Source organism: Bos indicus, chromosome 17 (assembly GCF_029378745.1).
Source record: "Bos indicus isolate NIAB-ARS_2022 breed Sahiwal x Tharparkar chromosome 17, NIAB-ARS_B.indTharparkar_mat_pri_1.0, whole genome shotgun sequence".
Taxonomy (NCBI): domain Eukaryota; kingdom Metazoa; phylum Chordata; class Mammalia; order Artiodactyla; family Bovidae; genus Bos; species Bos indicus.
In genome coordinates, this window is record NC_091776.1 from 43,599,745 (window position 1) to 43,619,148 (window position 19,404).

Here is a 19,404-nt window from a genome sequence, read left to right on the forward strand (position 1 = left end):
GCAGCACACCAGGCTTCCCTGTCCATCAACAACTTCCAGAGCTTGCTCAAATTCAAGTCCATCAAGTTGGTGATGCCATCCAACCATCTCATCCTCTGTTGTTCCTTTATCTTCTTGCCTTCAATCTTTCCAAGCACCAGGGTGTTTTCCAATAAGTCAGTTCTTTGCATCAGATGGCCAAAGTACTGGAGCTTCAGCTTTAGCATCAGTCCTGCTTGGATCTTCTTGCAGTCCAAGGGACTCTCAACAGTCTTCTCCAACATCACAGTTCAAAAGCATCAATTCTTCAGCATTCAGCTTTCTTTAGAGTCCAACTCTCACATCCATACATGACTACTGGAAAAACCATAGCTTTGACTAGATGGACCTTTATTGGCAAAGTAATGTCTCTGCTTTTTAATATGCTGTCTAGGTTGGTTATAACTTTTCTTCCAAGGAGCAAGCATCTTTTAATTTCATGGCTGCAGTCACCATCTGCAGTGATTTTGGAGCTCAAAAAAATAGTCTGTCACTGTTTCCATTGTTTCCCCCATCCATTTGCCATAAAGTGATGGGACTTGATGCCAAGATCTTAGTTCTTTGAACATGAGTTTTAAGTCAGCTTTTTCACTCTTCTCTTTCTCTTTCATCGAGGCAGTTTAGTCCTTTTCACTTTCTCCCACAAGGGTGGTGTCATCTGCATATCTCAGGTTATTGTTATTTCTCCCAGCAGTCTTGATTCCAGCTTGTGCTACATCCAGCCTGGCATTTCTTATGATGTACTCTGCATATAAGTTAAATAAGCAAGGTGACAATATACAACCTTGACATACTCCCTTCCCAATTTGGAACCAGTCCATTGTGCCATGTCCAGTTCTAACTGTTGCTTCTTTACCTGCATACAGATTCTCAGAAGGCAGGTCAGGTGGTCTGGTATTCCCACCTCTTTCAGAATTTTCCACGGTTTGTTGTGATCCACACAGTCAAAGGATTTAGAGTAGTCAATCAAGCAGATGTTTTTCTGGAATTCTCTTGTTTTTTTCTATGACTCAACAGATTTTGGCAATTTGATCTCTGATTACTCTGACTTTTCTAAATCCAGCTTGAAAAATATGGAAGTTCTTGGTTCATGTATCTTTGAAGCCTCACTTAGAGAATTTTGAGCATTACCTTGCTAGTGTGTAAGAGATGAGTAGAATTATCTGGTAGTTTGAACATTCTTTGGCATTTCCTTTCTTTGGGTTTGGAATAAAAACTGACCTTTTCCATTTCTGTGGCCACTGATGAGTTTTCCAAATTTCATGGCATATTGAGTGCAGCATTTTAACAGCATCATCTTTTAGGATTTTAACTAGCTCAGCTGGGATTCCATCCCCTCCACTAGCTTTCTCTGTAGTGATGTTTTCTAGGCCCACTTGACTTCACACTCCAGGATGTCTGGCTCTAGGTGAGTGATCACGCCATTGTGGTTATCTGGGTCATTAAAATCTTTTTTGTATAGTTCTTCTGTGTATTCTTGCCACCTCTTCTCAATATTTTCTGCTTCTGTTAGGTCCATACCATTTCTGTCCTTTATCTCTGCATTAAATATTCCCTTGGTATCTCTAATTTTCTTGAAGAGATCTCTAATCTTTCCCATTCTATTGTTTTCCTCTATTTCTTTGCATTGGTCACTGAAGAAGGCTTTTTTGACTATGGATTTCTTTTTTACTGGGGAATGTTTTGCAAATTAGTACAAAATGGGCAGTAAATATTATTGGTAATAATAAAAACCTCTTATATATACTACTCATTGACACTTCTTGTCTTTAATTTTTAAGAGGTTATCTTCTATTCAAAAGGATTTCTGCATGAAATAGAGGTACATTTTCTCCCCTTATATTTAAAGAATCAAAAGTCCAACTCTTTATTAAAGAATTTGAACCTGATTAGGCAAATATTATAGGGCTAGCTTATAATAGAAACATATGCATTAATACAAATACACTAATATAACCTAGTCATTGTGATTTTAGCTTGGAGTCAGGTCTCCAACAGGTGTTTTCCAGAGAGCTGTTTATTTCTTAGAAATTTGCTTTAAAGCCCCCCAGTTGATCTCCTCATTGTTCCTTGACGATTAAAAGGAGTTCAGTTAAGAATTTGGATTGTTTTTCTGAGAATTCCCCAGTGGTCAGGCCAAAATCATAGCATCCCTGCTCTGGAACTTTCACCAAAGAAATGTTGGAATTTCAGAGCAAAAATCTTCTTTAGACATCATCGTGACCAGCTCTTTTCACAGATCAGGGATTTAAGAAGTTAGAGAATGTGGCAAGATCACAGGGTTAGCCTTGCCGTAACTGGATATGGGCTCTCAACTCTCTGTACAGTGATTTTTGTTTTGGTTTGGTTTTTAAAATCTACCCTATTATATGTCATCTCTCTAATACGGTAGAAGTAGCAAGAAGCAATCATTTTAACACGAGCTACATGCAACTTAGCTCACCTAAAATGATTCTGTACAAAATTATAGTTTCTAGAACAAATTGCTTGTTTTAACAAATTTTCACACCTTCCTACAGAATTAGCATAAAAATTGTGGGTGAAATTTCTGACCATGATATGTGTGAATAGATTTCAAGCTACACGAATGGTCATAATGGGGTAAAAACAATTATTTTTATGATATACTTTTGACTGTCGGTAAGGGACAGTGGGAGGGAAAAATTCGAGGTTGCACACAGGAAGTGCCCTTCAGTGCAGAGCCAAGAGGGTGAGCGAGTAGCACTTCCTGTGAGAGACCCTGTGTCCTCACTCCCCCATCCAGCCCTTATATTCTAAACAGCATCCTCTGCTGCCCTCTAGCGGTTCTGAGAGCCATTAGCAAGGTTGCAAAGGGAAATCTTAGAGGTGAGCAGAGAATTGGTTCCTTTTTCCCCTTCAACAATCTGCACCCATTTATAATGTGGGGTGTGTTTTCTTCACACACCACAGAGCAATTCTCAGAATCCAGCTGGATGTCCTACACTTCAACTCAGTTCTGACACCGTCGACCCAATATCACATCCAATTCCCCAGGTTAATGGCTCAGTCCTGCAAGAACATCCCCCACTTAAGAGATCAAGGTAAAGTCACCCTGTCACCTGTAATTCTAACCAACTGGCTATAGGGCCAAGGTTCCCACACTCCCTATTTGGGTTTGATTATTCTGCTAGAGAGAAACAAACTCGGGGAACCATTTTACTAACTAGATGACCGATTTATCATGAAAAGGATGTGATTCAGAAACAGCCTGATGGAAAAGACACAGAGCTTTACACCCACCAGAAATTCCCCTTGCCCACCAGCCCAACTAGCAAGGATTTAAACTCCAAAACTGCTCCCCTCACATGGACAGAGGAGCGTGGCAGGCTACAGTCCATGGGGTCGCAAAAGAGTAGGACAAGACTTAGCGACTATATGACAACAACCGTCTCCCCTCCCAGAAAATAGAGATCAGGGTGGAATTCCTAGTCAGCTCACCTGGCAACAACCACCTCAGCCCCCACCCCACTGAAGTCCCAGAGTCGCTTTATTAACATAACAATAGGCGCCTTTGTCATTTTTCATCTCTTAGGAATTTCCTGTGGTTTTTGGAGCTCTGAGCCAGAAATGAGAATAGGGACTAGGACCAATCATATAGAATTTTTATTACAAATCGCAACGTCACACCCTTCAGTGACAAAGAAACAGAATACATCATCTGGTGAATCATGGATGCAAATAAAATGGAATAATGAATTGGTTCCAAAATATATTTGTGTGCGCTTAGTCCATGGCGTCACAAAGAGTTGGACATGACTCAGCAACTGAACTGACTGACTGAGTGAGTCACTCAGTCGTGTCCAACTCTTTGTGACCCAATGAACATTAACCCACCAGGCTCCTCTGTCCATGGAATTCTCCAGGCAAGAATACTGCAGTGGGTTGCCATTTCCTCCTCCAGGGGAATCTTCCTGATCCAGAGATGGAACCCAAGTCTCCTTCATCTCCTGCATTGGCAGGCGAATTCTTTACCATTGAGCCACCTGGTAAGCTCCCCATCCAAAAAACGTAGACATATATCCTCAATTCAAAGTGAGGATCTCCTACCTTTACATAATATTTTATTCTTTTGTGTGTGGTACACAAGAGGGCTGAACAGAAGGAAACCACAGAGAAGGGATGAATTCATTCAGCTTTAGACAAACCTTCACAAAATCCAGCTGGTTCCCTCCTCCTCTTTCTGATCCCTCCTGGTTCTCATTCTCTAAGTATTCTTTCTGTGTCTTGAACACGTTTTATCAATATGAATCATAGACTCAATGGATATGAGTTTGAGCAAGATGGTGAAGGACAGGGAAGCCTGGTGTGCCACAGTCCATGGGGTCACAAAGAGTTGGACACGACTGAGCTACTGAACAATAAAATCACTATGAATATCAAATAGTTTAGTTACTTAGACACATGTCTTTCACTCCCAAAATGTGGGAGGCTCTTCAAGAGCTGATGTCACTTCCCATGTATCTGTGTATCCACTCCCCCACCACCTAGTGCTGGTCTTGCTGCTGTCACTGTGTTGATCCTAAAGAAAAATATCATATAGGAATAGTCCTGAGGAATAGGAGCCACTCAGCTTTACCATTAAAGCAGGGATTCAAAATGAAAGTCTATCAGAGGCAAAATGATACGACATATTTCCAGAAATGGCACTAGTCAAAAGACCAATAAGAGCATTCACATCATTTTTATTGAATCAAAAACCGTCTAGAGACAAGTGGAAAAAATAATTTATTACAGGTTCTCTTACACATGAACATGGAACATTTATACAGGTTATCAACGTGCTGATAGGAAATGCTATATTTAAAGACAAACATTTTTACACAAAAGTAGTGGTCCTGTATTTTATAAAGATAGATATTAATAAATTATCAGAGATAATGAAGAACAACAGGTGATGATTCCAACAGGAATGCACTCTATGTTGAAATTAAAGTAACTTTTCTCAAGATGGCACCCTGGATAGAATCAAGTTCTTGTGAGCTAAGACAAAGGAGCTCTTTTCTGGGAAGAAAGGGCCAAGAAGGGCTCTGACCAACCAAAACACCCCAGCTGTGCTTGCCGCGTCATCCTTGGATGTAGTTAGAGCCCCTAACGTTTACTCCAAGCTAATGCAATAGCTCATTGTGAAACAGTGCTGCCTTCACCAACAGCTGCATGAGGTTAATGAGATTTATAATGCAAAGGATACAGTGCAAAGGACAGCATTTTAGAGGAACTGTAATCGCCACATGATCTGAATGAATAACCTAATAGTTTAATAGCAAAGAAGTATATTCTCTATTTCTGAAGGGAAATTAACATAATTCTAAATAGACACTGTTTTCTTAGCATGATATATGGAGTCTGAAAATAAACGGCATTTTTCCCCTAAAATTCTGAAATCACTCCTTTAGAAAACGATTTCTATAATGATATGCACCAACACAATAAAACCTTTTTATATGTTATAGTCATTAAAATATACACATATAGAGACACTGAACAGATGTGGAAAACCATGATATATATATATACACATGGCTGAATACTGTTCAGTTTCATTTAATTAAATTCACCAAATATTTATTGGGTGCCCACTACTTGAAAACCACCATGCCAGGCGATGCGTAGTCGATCTGAAGACATGTGAAGCTCACATCAGCCACACAAAGCCAAACTTCAGATAACATACTAAACCTCAAAAATAATCAAAAGCAGAGCTAAAGCTGAATAATGAATAAGGAAAGAGATACACAGGAGAAAGGCTTGGGGAAACATGAAAAGGACGGAGGGAATCACTGGTCCTGGGCATGGCATCTGTTAGGGGTAGACTGGACCTCAACCTGCGATCTTAACCCCACAGTCCAGGATTCAGTTTTCATCCTGCTCCGTTTCCTTTAAAAAGTCAAGTAAATAGGGGATTAGTTTTCAGTGATAAGAAAGCTTGTAGGATTCCTCAAAATATTTTTTTTTTAAATAAAATTTGCTCTGCATTCATACCTACCACTTTTTTAAGCCGTTCCCACCATCAGGTTGGCTGAAACAGCCACCCAAATAAAAGGAACAAAGCTTCAAGCAAACTAATTTATCAGAACATCTGGAAGCATGCTAGTGCCAGAGTAAATTATTTTAAGTGAAAACAGTGAAAAGAAGATAAAGATAAATATTTTACAACTTGGCATTTCATTCCTTTTACGACTTCTATTCTAAAAGCATTTTTAGGGAATGTACACATCCAGGAAAATACATACAAGGAGTCTCTCCCCCTCTACAGAACCAGTACATCAACAGGGAATAGAGCATCGGGCTTGTTTCTGACACAGCCCACTGAAAGAGGGGCAAGGCTGGTGGGACCTTGGTGTCGTGAGCCACGGTGGGCCATAGGACCCCCGAGCAAACCCCAGTGCTATCCCCCAGCACATGGGTTCTGGATGGAGTATAGCCATAGCATGAGCATGAACCTATAGCTTCCCTGAGGAATTATTTAGATTCTAGACATGCATAAATCACTCTTCTCTCGAGATCAGTCCTGGGTGTTAGTTGGAAGGGCTGATGCTGAAGCTGAAACTCCAATACTTTGGCCACCTAATGCGGAGTTGACACATTGGAAAAGACCTTGATGCTGGGAGGGATTGGGGGCAGGAGGAGAAGGGGACGACAGAGGATGAGATGGCTGGATGGCATCACCGACGCAATGGACATGAGTTTGAGTAAACTCCGGGAGTTGGTGATGGACAGGGAGGCCTAGTGTGCTGTGATTCATGGGGTCGTGACGAGTCGGACACAACTGAGCGACTGAACTGAACTGAACTCCAGGAAAGACCCACCAGGGACTAGCATGTCCAAAGATCCCCAAACATTCCACAAGGTGATGGTGTGGCCTTAGAAGGATCTGGAGCATCGTGGTTAGGAAACCACCCTTGAAGATGGTCATGTTGTCTCAGCCCTGGCAGTGACCACATGGCAACCCAGGGCACTGGGGAGGGGGCCAGGGACGCCCCTCACCGCCCACTCACTTGTGGGGCTCCAGCCAGATTACGGCAGAAGAACCAAAATCAGGGCTTCTCTCTCTCCAGTGCTTTTGGTTTTAATTTCATTAAAGGACAAAACTGTCAGACATCAGGTCTCCCCTAGCAGCTGCATTGTTCTAACCAGCTCACTAATGGGTCAGTGTTTCCGCTGCTGTACTTACAAGTTCATGTAAGCAAGAATTCTTTGCAAATGAAACATATTTTCAGAGATTATGATTTAGCTCCCCATATTCATACCCTGTCTTTAAAAAGGAATTATACTCTGATGAGTCATACCTCTGTTCCTGTATTTTTTCTGGATAGAAACCAAACTTGCATTGGCTCCTTTTTGCCCTTCATGGACACGGGGCCTCTGTGCTCCAAATGGAATTGCGGGTCTGAATTTTCTGGTGTCATGAGACATCTAGAAGGGGACAGGGAACAGGCAGAGAAGCTTGCTGTATGGTCGCACAGAGAAAGTAACATACATCAAAGTTATAAAAAGAGACAGGAATGACACACAGTAAATTATTTAAAGGTACCAAGGCTTTAGTAAAAATACCACAGCAGAAATCCCTAAGAGTATGTAGAATCATTTAAAATGGAAATAATGACACAATCTTCTCAAATAAAAAATAAATAATCCCAAGACTTCCCTGGTGGTCCAGTGGTTAAGACTCCACACTCCCAATGCTGGGACCCCAGGTTTGATCCCTGGTTGGGAAACTAAGATCCCACATACCATGGTGTGACCAAAAAAAGAACAACACACCAGTTTTTTGTTTTGTTTTTGTTTAATTGAAAAATAATAGTAATCCTAAAAGCAGAGTTGATAACTGTAAAAGGTAATAAAATCACCCAGGGAATTAAAGCAGCTGCAAAGAGACATTTTTCAAGTCAGTAGATACCTAGATGTGTTCTCTAACCTGTATGTATATTCAGACACATTTATTTTCCCTTTTTCTCCAGTGGTTTCTGTTCGGCTTGTGAGGTTGACAGTGTTTCCAAAAAGACAGTAGCGAGGCATCCTCTGTCCTATGACTCCGGTCACTACCTCCCCTGTGTGGATCCCGATCGTTATCTGCAGAATCAAAGCTCTGGTTCAATACATTCAATAATAGGAATTATTGCTCACGCTAGACTAAAGAATTCAGAGTCATCATATAAAAATCAAAAGAACTCTCTAGAACTCCAAACATATTACAGACAAAAACCCTCACAAAATCTGGCATGAGAGAAACATTCTTTGGAGCTTTCAAAAGTATGAATCTGGCCACTTACATTAGATTTAGGAAAGAGATTTTAAAAAATAAACCAGAAGGGACAGGGGGTTTTAATCTCATCCTCATGACTTTCAGCACATGGAATAAAGAAGGTAATTTCAAATAGATGGACAGATTTCCCATTTCTATGTAAGAATGTAATATAATAGGTTCAATAAAATATTAGTCTTTGTTTACACAGATGCCAAAAGGCACATGAAATGATGTTCAACATCACTAATTATTAGAGAAATGCAAATCAAAACTACAATGAAGTATCAGTTCACACTGGTCAGAACAGCCATCATTAAAAAGTCTACAAATAACAAATGCTGGAGAGGGTGTGGAGAAAATGGAACCCTCCTACACTGTTGCTGGGAATATAAGTTGGTGCAGCCCCTGTGGAGAACAGTATGGAGGTTCCTTAAAAAACTAAAAATAGATCTGCCATATGATCCAGCAATCCCTCTGTGGGGCACACATCCAAAGAAAACTTTAATTCAAATACATATAACACAATGGAGTATTACTCAGCCATTAAAAAGAATACATTTGAATTAGTTCTAATGAGGTGGATGAAACTGGAGCCTTTTATATGGAGTGAAGTAAGCCAGAAAGAAAAGCACCAATACAGTATACTAACACATATATATGGAATTTAGAAAGATGGTAACAATAACCCTGTGTACGAGACAGCAAAAGAGACACTGATGTATAGAACAGTTTTTTGGACTCTGTGGGAGAGGGAGAGGGTGGGATGATTTGGGAGAATGGCATTGAAATACGTATAATATCATATATGGAACAAGTCGCCAGTCCAGGTTCAATGAACGATACTGGATGCTTGGGGCTGGTGCACCAGGATGACCCAGAGGGATGGTATGGGCGGGGAGGAGGGAGGAGGGTTCAGGATGGGGAACACATGTATACCTGTGGCAGATTCATTTCAATATTTGGCAAAACCAATACAATATTGTAAAGTTTAAAAATAAAATAAAAAAAAAATACACATGCACCTCAATGTTCATAGAAGCACTGTTTACGACAACCAGGACACAGAAGCAACTTAAGTGTCCACTGAGAGATGAATCGATAGGGAAGATGTAGTATATATATACAATACAATTTTACTCAGCCATAAGAAGAATGAAATAATGCCATTTGCAGCAACATGGAGGGACCAAGCATAGGAAGTGAAGTCAAAGACAAATATCATATGATACCGTTCATATGTGGAATCTAAAATTTGACACAAATGAACTTATCCCGAAACAGAAACAGACTCATAGACATAGAGAACAGACCCGTGGTTACCAAAGAGGAAAGGGGGTGGAGGAGGGATAAAATAGGAGTTTGGGATTAGCAGATACACACCACTATATATAAAATAGATACACAACAAGGACCTACTGTATAGCACAGAGAACTCTACTCAATATCCTGAATTAAACCATAATGGAAAAGAATGTGAAAAAAAAACGCACATACATATGTATATAACTGAATCATATTGCTGTACAGTAGAAACTAACACAACATTGTAAAATATACTTCAATTAAAAAACATTAAAAATATTTAATCTTTGTTGTCAAGATGCAATTCCTTATGCATAATGAATGACTAGCTGGTCAAGAATATAAATCAGTTGTACAAAAGGCCTATTACGACCATTAAAATACGTGTTTTACCTACTAACCTGAACAGATTCACCATCTACTTGGACCTGGCCAGCAATCTCCATCATATCCAAGGCCAGGTGGCAGATGGACCGTGCGTGGTGGATGCATGGCTCCGGCAGCCCGCTCACTGTCATGTACTTGTCCCCGACAGTCTCCACCTGGTAGGGTGCAGACCGGTTAGTACAAGCATGACTGATTCATGTGCCACCCTTACACAAAACATGCTTTTCCATTTGCCATCAATAACTTTCAACTTTCCTCCCCCGACTCTCTTAAAATTCTAATATATTCGATGCCAACAAGAAGAAAACTGGTCAGTATTTAAAATGTACACAACTGGCACTTGAAGTCTGATTACAGGCAGGGACAGAACATAATATTAGTTTTCTTCTAGTAAGTCCTAGTTTCTCGCCTTAGACATCCTTAGGACCCAGAAGAATAATTTATGACCCTATTCCCCCTCAAAACAGTGATGGTTTGATGGGCCAAAGCACCACTTCCCTAAGTTCAGTGGTTCATCCAGGTCATTAACCATTTATCTTTATGATGTGCTCACACCGTGTTACATTGTTCCTCAGGAAATGGCCATAAAAATAAATAGTCCCTGTGGCACTGCTATGACTCCAGATGCCTGGGGAAGGTTTAGTTCACATTCTTGCCTTTACTAAGCAATATTCCACGGACTTCATTTTTTCAATGTTATAATTTTTTTCTAACTGAAACCATGGGCAGAAATGCCTTATGACTGTTTATTTCCAGTTGATGTTATCTAAAAGCAGGTCTGAGTCCCTGGCACCCCTCCTATGCTCCATGACTTCTCTACGGTGCAAAACATTTATACCTTTCAGTAAAAATATCTCTGGCAGGGCACTGAAACAAATGCTACGTTTATGTTATGTGTGATAAACCACGTGTACAGATTTATTCACATAAGTGCAAATAAGTTGCTAAATATTTTAACTAGGGAAGCATCTGCTCCATTCATTTGAGTTACAGGAAAGAGACTATTTTAGAACAAGAGGTAATTATTTAAGAAAATGGTAAACAATGAATGCATGAGAGCTGACTGTACCCAGGCTGCATGGCTACAGTCAGGGACTGTGACTGCCACACCATTGGAAGACAGGGTCTGAAAATTCAGAGTAATGAATGGCACTGCTTTCGGACAGGGCGTGGACTTGCCTTATAAACAAATGGATTTTTCCGGGAGTCCGTCAGAGTGTCAAATCTAGTGTAGAGGTCATTGAGGAGGTTGACAATCTTCATGGCCCCTTCCCCAGACGCGTGCTTGCTGCAGAAAGCATTGAAGCCCACAATGCCACTGAAGAGGATAGTCACGTTGTCATATCTCTTCGCGGGCACCGGACGCTTGTGCCTCAGCTCGTTGGCCACAGATGGAGGAAGCACAGAATACAGCAACCTGAGATCAGGACAGAGCCATCATGAGAGATGCTGAGAGCTGCTTTAGTGCTTCTACTGCCCATTTTAGAGACTTCGGTGCCATGTGCACAGTGAAGGCTCTGCTAGCACACTCATCATTAGCCACATTTATAAGTCAAGGCTAGAAAATATAAATAATTGGTTTGTTATAAACCAATCCAAACATCTCCCAATCCAAACCAATTCAAAGTATATCAAAATACACCGAACAAAACAACTAGACAAAACAAAGGACAGACACGAGGAAGCTGAAGTTGTTCTGTGCGCCTTGGGTTTCAGCGCTCCAACTGTGATATTCATGGAATGAAAGAAGTCATCCCAGCACTTAGCTCTGCGGTGTGGTGGTGGTGGTGGAGTCGCTAAGTCGTGTCTGACTCTCGCAACACCATGGGCTCCCAGGGACACATTCACCTCTCAGGGGCAAGCTGCCTGCCTCAACATTTGTCACCTGACATGAAAAGAAACAGATTTCCCCAACAAGGACCTACTGTACAGCACAGGGAACTATACTCAACATTTTTTAATAATCTATGAAGAATCTGAAAAAGAATACACATGTGTAAATGAATCACTGTGTTGTAGACCTGAAACTAACATAACACTGTAAATCAACTAGACTTCAATAAAAGAAAGGAAGGACAGGAGGAAGAAAGAAAACAGATTTTCCTTCCTGCCTCACTTCTCTGTGGAAGAAACTGATAAAGCAGGTAAGAAACTGGTCTAGGAAAGAAAAGATCTCATTTTCATTGACAATCCTGAGACCAGGCCAATGGCACAAGACGACACTGGCGTGGGGAGGAGAGAAGCAAGCACACAGGAGGTGAGAGCTGAGACCTGAGAGTCTCCTGGACTAGACAACTGGAGGAGCAAACGACACCTCCCAGCCTATTTCTCCCCGAAGCCAGCTGTCACTCAGGGCTAGGTTTAAGAAGCTGAGGTCACATTTCTTTCCTAGCTCCAGTGGAATTTCTTCAGTCTTTCATTTTCGCTCTCAAACATAGAACATTTTATAAAATGCTTTAAGGCTATTTTGAATATTACATGTGAACAGTAGCATGACTTCATTTCAACGAAAATTAGTAGTCAACGTTTATAATTAAATCACTTTGAAAATCAAATATCAACAAAGAGAGAAACCTAGGTGATTTTCCAATTTAACAGCTGAGCAGGATCTGAGAAACTCAAACTTAATAAATCCAGATGACTTTGAGCCTCAGTTCTTAAGCTCTATCTCACAATGTATTATTTTTCATGAAGGAAGCTGTTCCACATACTAAAATATACAATTTTGAGTTGTTTCTTGAGCAGTAGGAGGGATTTTGAGTACCTGCCTCATCCCGTATACTTCAGGAGATTTGAAAAATACCTGGAAAGACTAAGGGGTTAGGGCTTCAAGGAAAGTAAAGTGATCTCAAATAAACTATTATTTTCATCTTCATTATACAGAGTAGGAGAAGTGAAGGAAGAGGCTAAGGACGAAGATAGACATTCACCTGGATTCTTTATCCATCTACGCTGTTGACAAACAGTTGACATGTTTACCTTGCATCCATCCATGGGCAACAACACATGTATCAGTGTAAGAAAGTCTGATTAGACATCAGACATCACAGGAAGTGATTCTGCTACCAATGCTATGATGTCAAGTAGAGTGAAATAGTCCTACAGGAAGGAAGGTCAGGTCAATTCTGTAAGATTGCTTCCTATTATACAAATGTTAAAAACGAACACATAAGACCCTGGGTAAAATTCTCTTATGCAAGTCAGTGATTTTGTGCTTTTAATTAATTTTAATTAATATACTTCTAATATATCTCTATTCCTCAAGCAAGGCCAAGTGGTATGCACAATGTGTATTTGTTTAAATAAATTACTTGAAAATTAAATATGATCTTCAATGTCATTTGCCTACTATTTCAAAATTTAAAGCACCGTTCATAGTTTTGTATAGTTTTGTATTTTGATACTTTTGTTCGTGAGTCAAATTACAGATGTAATCACTGTCATCATAGATGACACTACAGTCTATCAGATTCATATCTGCCAAATTCTAAAATAATTTGGCATTCAAGAACTCTTTGAAAATATAATGGCCAAATCTAAGCTCACTGTTCAGTGTACCCCAGCACCTGGCAGCCCTGGCACAGAGAGGATTCTCGGTACACACTCCAGTGTGAAGAAATGGATGAACGGGCAGTCAGACTTGAAACATGCATTTGAGTTATTCTAATGATTTGCAGAGACATGATTTGTCGTATATTCTTTCAGCTTGGTTTGTAAAATTAGAAGACATATCCCCATTACTATTATGACTGATTTCTTTCTGTGTACCTGACAGATTTAAGTGACGTGCAAGAGTTTATTTATTTAGGACTCCATAACTGAGACAGGTTCCACAACTTGGAGTCTTTGTACAGAGAAGAACCCTTGTATGCTATTACTATTCAATCACTGAAGCGATGTTGCCTTGAAGCCTAAATTATATGTAATGTCCCATCTCTGGGCACTTTGCCTCCCGGGTGATAAGCATTAAGCTAAAATATCTTTATTCAGCTCACAGGAAATGTCCTGACAAGGCCCACCTGTGAGTGGCAGCAGGCAAGAAGAAATTAACACACCCCCTCTGGAGGCTGCTGGGAACCAGGAAACGCTTGGCTTGAGTCCCTCCCCTTTAAATTAAAAGAGCCTGAATTCTAACTCAGGCAAGACAGGTCTTTGGGACATGAGTTCACCATCTGCTCCATCTGCTGGCTTTCATAATTAAGTCTCTGTTCCTTGCCCCAACACCGCATCTCTGGATTTACTGGCCTATCATGTGGCGAGTAACCTGAGCTTGGACCTAGTCAGTCTGTCAGCCTTAACCACACGAGAGCCGCCGAATCCACCATGCAGGACAGCCCTGTCGTCTGTAACCACAGGTTACATTCTTACGTGTCCGTCTTTTTCTTTTCATCTTCCAGGGCTCGTAACGTGAGCTGCAGCCTGTCTGTGAGGATTTCCAGTTCCTGGGTCAGCTTGTACTCCTCTCTGAACTGCTCTCCCAGGAGCACGAGGTCCCGAGTGGCATCGTGCAGAGGGATGTCACTCAGGTACAGCCCTCGCCGGGTCAGGTCGTCCAGGTTCATGACACTGTCATAAGAAGAAGGACACACAGTCAGACTCCATGCTTCCATGGCAACACCACCTGGTTTCCGTCAAGGAGTCTAATCCTGCCACTGCGTGCCATTCAAAAGGTCAGGCTGAAGAAAACTCAGATAAAAGCAAGAGGAATATGACTTCATTCTTCTTAATATGTAAACATCTATCAAAGAGAAGTGAACTTGAAATGCAGTTGTGCCAAACTGCAATTTTTTTTTTATGCCGTCAGCCTAAATTAAAAGATAATGTGAAAAGTTGCCTTATGAAACCCACTCAGGTTTTCTTCTCAAGGCTGTTATTACTTATTATTGCCAGAGGTTTTCCTCACTATAAAGAAATGAAGAAAAAGTTATCTTGGGAATTCCCTGGCAGTCCAGTGGGGAAGACTTCGCCTTCCAGTGCAGGGGTGCGGGTTTGATCCCTGGTTGAGAAGCAAAGATCCCACATGCTTTGAGGCCAAAAAAACAAAACATAAAACAGAAGCAATGTTGTAACAAATTCAACAAAGACTTTACAAATGGTCCACATCAAAAAAACAATCTTTAAAAAAAAGTTATCTTTCCTCTCTTTTACAAGGATAACAATGCTACTTCTACAAAACTAGTTGATTGTCATCTTAGGGGATCTATGACTCTTGAACCTAGTTGTTTTCTCTTTCAGACACGATGACTGGAGGTTGACACCAGATTTATGACTCATCTTCAACATGAATTTTCTGTACTCTTGACTTCTAACATGTATTTTTACACACTACTCTAATTTCTGGCTCCACTTTCTTCTGTTACTCTTATTTTCTTTGGCTTATTTGTTTCATCTATTTTTGCTGAATTTTATGCATCTTTGTGACTTGTCATTTTTAGAAAATGTAATATTTATTGATTCAGTGAAGATCTGGTAAATTAAAAAGTAGACTGTTTTTTAAAAATTTAGACTTTGGTTAAAATATCTTAAGGTTACATTATTGGCTTTAATTATTTAAATGCCAAATAATTATTTCCAGTCATTCATAATAATCATTTCTCTAAACTGACATAATTGTGTTGTAAATTTATTGAAGAATTTTGGATGAATAAAATGTCTCCCTGAAATATATTCTCAGAATGTCCATTAAAAAAGCAAAAATAAGCACACCAGTAAAGGAAAATAAAACACAAAGAGTCCACTATTGACACACACCCCTCAGGAAAGAAGCCAGATCATCCACCAGTGGTTTCAAGACCAGCCAATTAGTAGAGAAAAAAAAGTCTATAAGTTTAAACTGAAAATGAATCACTAAAATGCTCATATTGAGAGAGAACATCAAATCATGTCATTGTTCAAAAAACTTACTATTATCTTAATGAGCTGTGTGCTTAGTTGCTCAGTTGTGTCCAACTCTTTGCAACCCCATGGACTGTATGTAGCCTGCTAGGCTCCTCTGTCCATGGGATTCTCTAGGCAAGAATACTGGAGTGGGTTGCCATGCTCTCCTCCAGGGCGTCTTTCTGACCCAGGAATCAAACCTGGGTCTCCTGCATTGGAAGCGGATTCTTTATCAGCTAAGCTACCAGGGAAGCCCCAAACTATCCTATCCTCTTGGAACTATACATTTTACAAGTTAAAGTGCGTTTAGTTGATCTCTTATGGAATGTGAGTACCAATTTTTTTATACACACGAGCAGTTCCCATATAAGAAGGCTTCTCAGGTGCCTCAGTGGTAAAGACTACACCTGCCAATGCAGGAGACTCAAGAGACTCAGGTTCAATCCCTGGGTCGGGAAGATCCCCTGGAGGAGAAAATGGCAACCTACTCAAGAATCCCATGAACAGAGGAACCTGGCAGGCTACAGTCCACAGGGTAGGAAAGAGTCGGACACGACTGAGTGAGCACACCCACACACACAAGTCCCATATAACAACTGGTGATTATATTACTATGTATCCTATTTCTGCATATGGTAATTAGCAAGTGGACTCCAAATTTCTGCCTGTACTTCCAAAGAAACCATTCTCTCCATGAATAAGAACTGTCTCTATTTAAAAGTTATCTTTCTACCAATGCTCAACTTGGAAAAAGGCAGAAGGAAAAGACATTTATTGATAGCAGATGCAAATACAGTTTGACCAATGGAGGTTATTAATAAAACACATGAGTTTATATTCCCTAATTTTGTCTCTCTTATTTTCATAATATAGTCTCAGGGGAAAAACCCCATCATTAGTCTTATATAATCTTTAATACCAGATTTGTTATTATAATAATTATTATTATATTAATATATTTATAATAATTATTAAAAATTTAAAGAAGCCTGTTACAAAATCCATTAATTTTTTCAGAAATTTTGAAACAATATTGTCAAGTGAAAACTGATTATTTGGACTTTAAATTTTTGATCAACATATGGAGGCTGAACAACACACTGCTGAATAACCAACAAATCACAGAAGAAATCAAAAAAGAAATCAAAATTTGCATAGAAATGAATGAAAATGAAAACACAATAACCCAAAACCTGTGGGACACTGTAAAAGCAGTCCTAAGGGGAAAGTTCATAGCAATACAGGCATACCTCAAGAAACAAGAAAAAGGTCAAATAAATAACCTAACTCTACACCTAAAGCAACTAGAAAAGGAAGAAATGAAGAACCCAAGGGTTAGTAGAAGGAAAGAAATCTTAAAAATTAGGGCAGAAATAAATGCAAAAGAAACAAAAGAGACCATAGCAAAAATCAACAAAACCAAAAGCTGGTTCTTTGAAAGGATAAATAAAATTGACAAACCATTAGCCAGACTCATCAAGAAACAAAGGGAGAAAAATCAAATCAATAAAATTAGAAACGAAAATGGAGAGATCACAACAGACAACACAGAAATACAAAGGATCATAAGAGACTACTATCAACAATTATATGCCAATAAAATGGACAACGTGGAAGAAATGGACAAATTCTTAGAAAAGTACAACTTTCCAAAACCGGACCAGGAAGAAATAGAAAATCTTAACAGACCCATCACAAGCACGGAAATTGAAACTGTAATCAAAAATCTTCCAGCAAACAAAAGCCAAGGTCCAGACGGCTTCACAGCTGAATTCTACCAAAAATTTAAAGAAGAGCTAACACCCAACCTACTCAAACTCTTCCAGAAAACTGCAGAGGAAGGTAAACTTCCAAACACATTCTATGAGGCCACCATCACCCTAATACCGAAACCTGACAAAGATCCCACAAAAAAAGAAAACTACAGGCCAATATCACTGATGAACATAGATGCAAAAATCCTAAACAAAATTCTAGCAATCAGAATCCAACAACACATTAAAAAGATCATACACCATGACCAAGTGGGCTTTATCCCAGGGATCCAAGGATTCTTCAATATCTACAAATCAATCAATGTAATACACCACATTAACAAATTGAAAAATAAAAACCATATGATTATCTCAATAGATGCAGAGAAAGCCTTTGACAAAATTCAACATCCATTTATGATAAGAACTCTCCAGAAAGCAGAAATAGAAGGAACATACCTCAACATAATAAAAGCTATATATGACAAACCCACAGCAAACATTATCCTCAATGGTGAAAAATTGAAAGCATTTCCTCTAAAGTCAGGAACAAGACAAGGGTGCCCACTTTCACCATTACTATTCAACATAGTTTTGGAAGTTTTGGCCACAGCAATCAGAGCAGAAAAAGAAATAAAAGGAATCCAAATTGGAAAAGAAGAAGTAAAACTCTCACTGTTTGCAGATGACATGATCCTCTACATAGAAAACCCTAAAGACTCCACCAGAAAATTACCAGAACTAATCAATGACTATAGTAAAGTTGCAGGATTAAAATCAACACACAGAAATCCCTTGCATTCCTATACACTAATAATGAGAAGACAGAAAGAGAAATTAAGGAAACAATTCCATTCACCACTGCAATGGAAAGAATAAAATACTTAGGAATATATCTACCTAAAGAAACTAAAGACCTATATATAGAAAACTATAAAACACTGGTGAAAGAAATCAAAGAGGACATTAATAGATGGAGAAATATACCATGTTCATGGATTGGAAGAATCAATATAGTGAAAATGAGTATACTACCCAAAGCAATTTATAGATTCAATGCAATCCCTATCAAGCTACCAACGGTATTCTTCACAGAGCTAGAACAAATAATTTCACAATTTGTATGGAAATACAAAAAAACTCAAATAGCCAAAGCTATCTTGAGAAAGAAGAATGGAACTGGAGGAATCAACCTGCCTGACTTCAGGCTCTACTACAAAGCCACAGTCATCAAGACAGTATGGTACTGGCACAAAGACAGAAATATAGATCAATGGAACAAAATAGAAAGTCCAGAGATAAATCCATGCACATATGGACACCTTATCTTTGACAAAGGAGGCAAGAATATACAATGGAGGAGAGACAATCTCTTTAACAAGTGGTGCTGGGAAAACTGGTCAACCACTTGTAAAAGAATGAAACTAAAACACTTTCTAACACCATACACAAAAATAAACTCAAAATGGATTAAAGATCTAAACATAAGACCAGAAAATATAAAACTCCTAGAGGAGAACATAGGCAAAACACTCTCTGACATACATCACAGCAGGATCCTCTATGACCCACCTCCCAGAATATTGGAAATAAAAGCAAAAATAAACAAATGGGACCTAATTAAAATTAAAAGCTTCTACACAACAAAGGAAACTATAAGCAAGGTGAAACGACAGCCTTCAGAATGGGAGAAAATAATAGCAAATGAAGCAACTGACAAACAACTAATCTCAAAAATATACAAGCAACACCTACAGCTCAATTCCAGAAAAATAAATGACCCAATCAAAAAATGGGCCA

At 39.4% G+C, this 19,404-nt stretch overlaps 1 protein-coding gene across 3 annotated transcripts in view; it reads right to left on the reverse strand.

Annotated features, from left to right (window-relative positions):
- Positions 1 to 4,701: 4,701 nt before the first annotated feature.
- The window catches only part of GUCY1B1 (guanylate cyclase 1 soluble subunit beta 1), a 62,897-nt gene continuing 48,194 nt past the window's right edge, over positions 4,702 to 19,404 (reverse strand). For all 3 annotated transcript variants that reach the window (XM_070769217.1, XM_070769219.1, XM_070769218.1), the window contains 6 exons: positions 14,342 to 14,539; positions 11,153 to 11,390; positions 9,988 to 10,128; positions 7,955 to 8,109; positions 7,326 to 7,452; positions 4,702 to 5,913 (listed from right to left, as the gene is read on the reverse strand). In XM_070769217.1, coding sequence (XP_070625318.1) covers positions 5,890 to 5,913; positions 7,326 to 7,452; positions 7,955 to 8,109; positions 9,988 to 10,128; positions 11,153 to 11,390; positions 14,342 to 14,539 — 883 coding nt within the window. In that variant the 3' untranslated portion in view covers positions 4,702 to 5,889. The remainder of the gene's footprint in view (positions 5,914 to 7,325; positions 7,453 to 7,954; positions 8,110 to 9,987; positions 10,129 to 11,152; positions 11,391 to 14,341; positions 14,540 to 19,404) is intronic.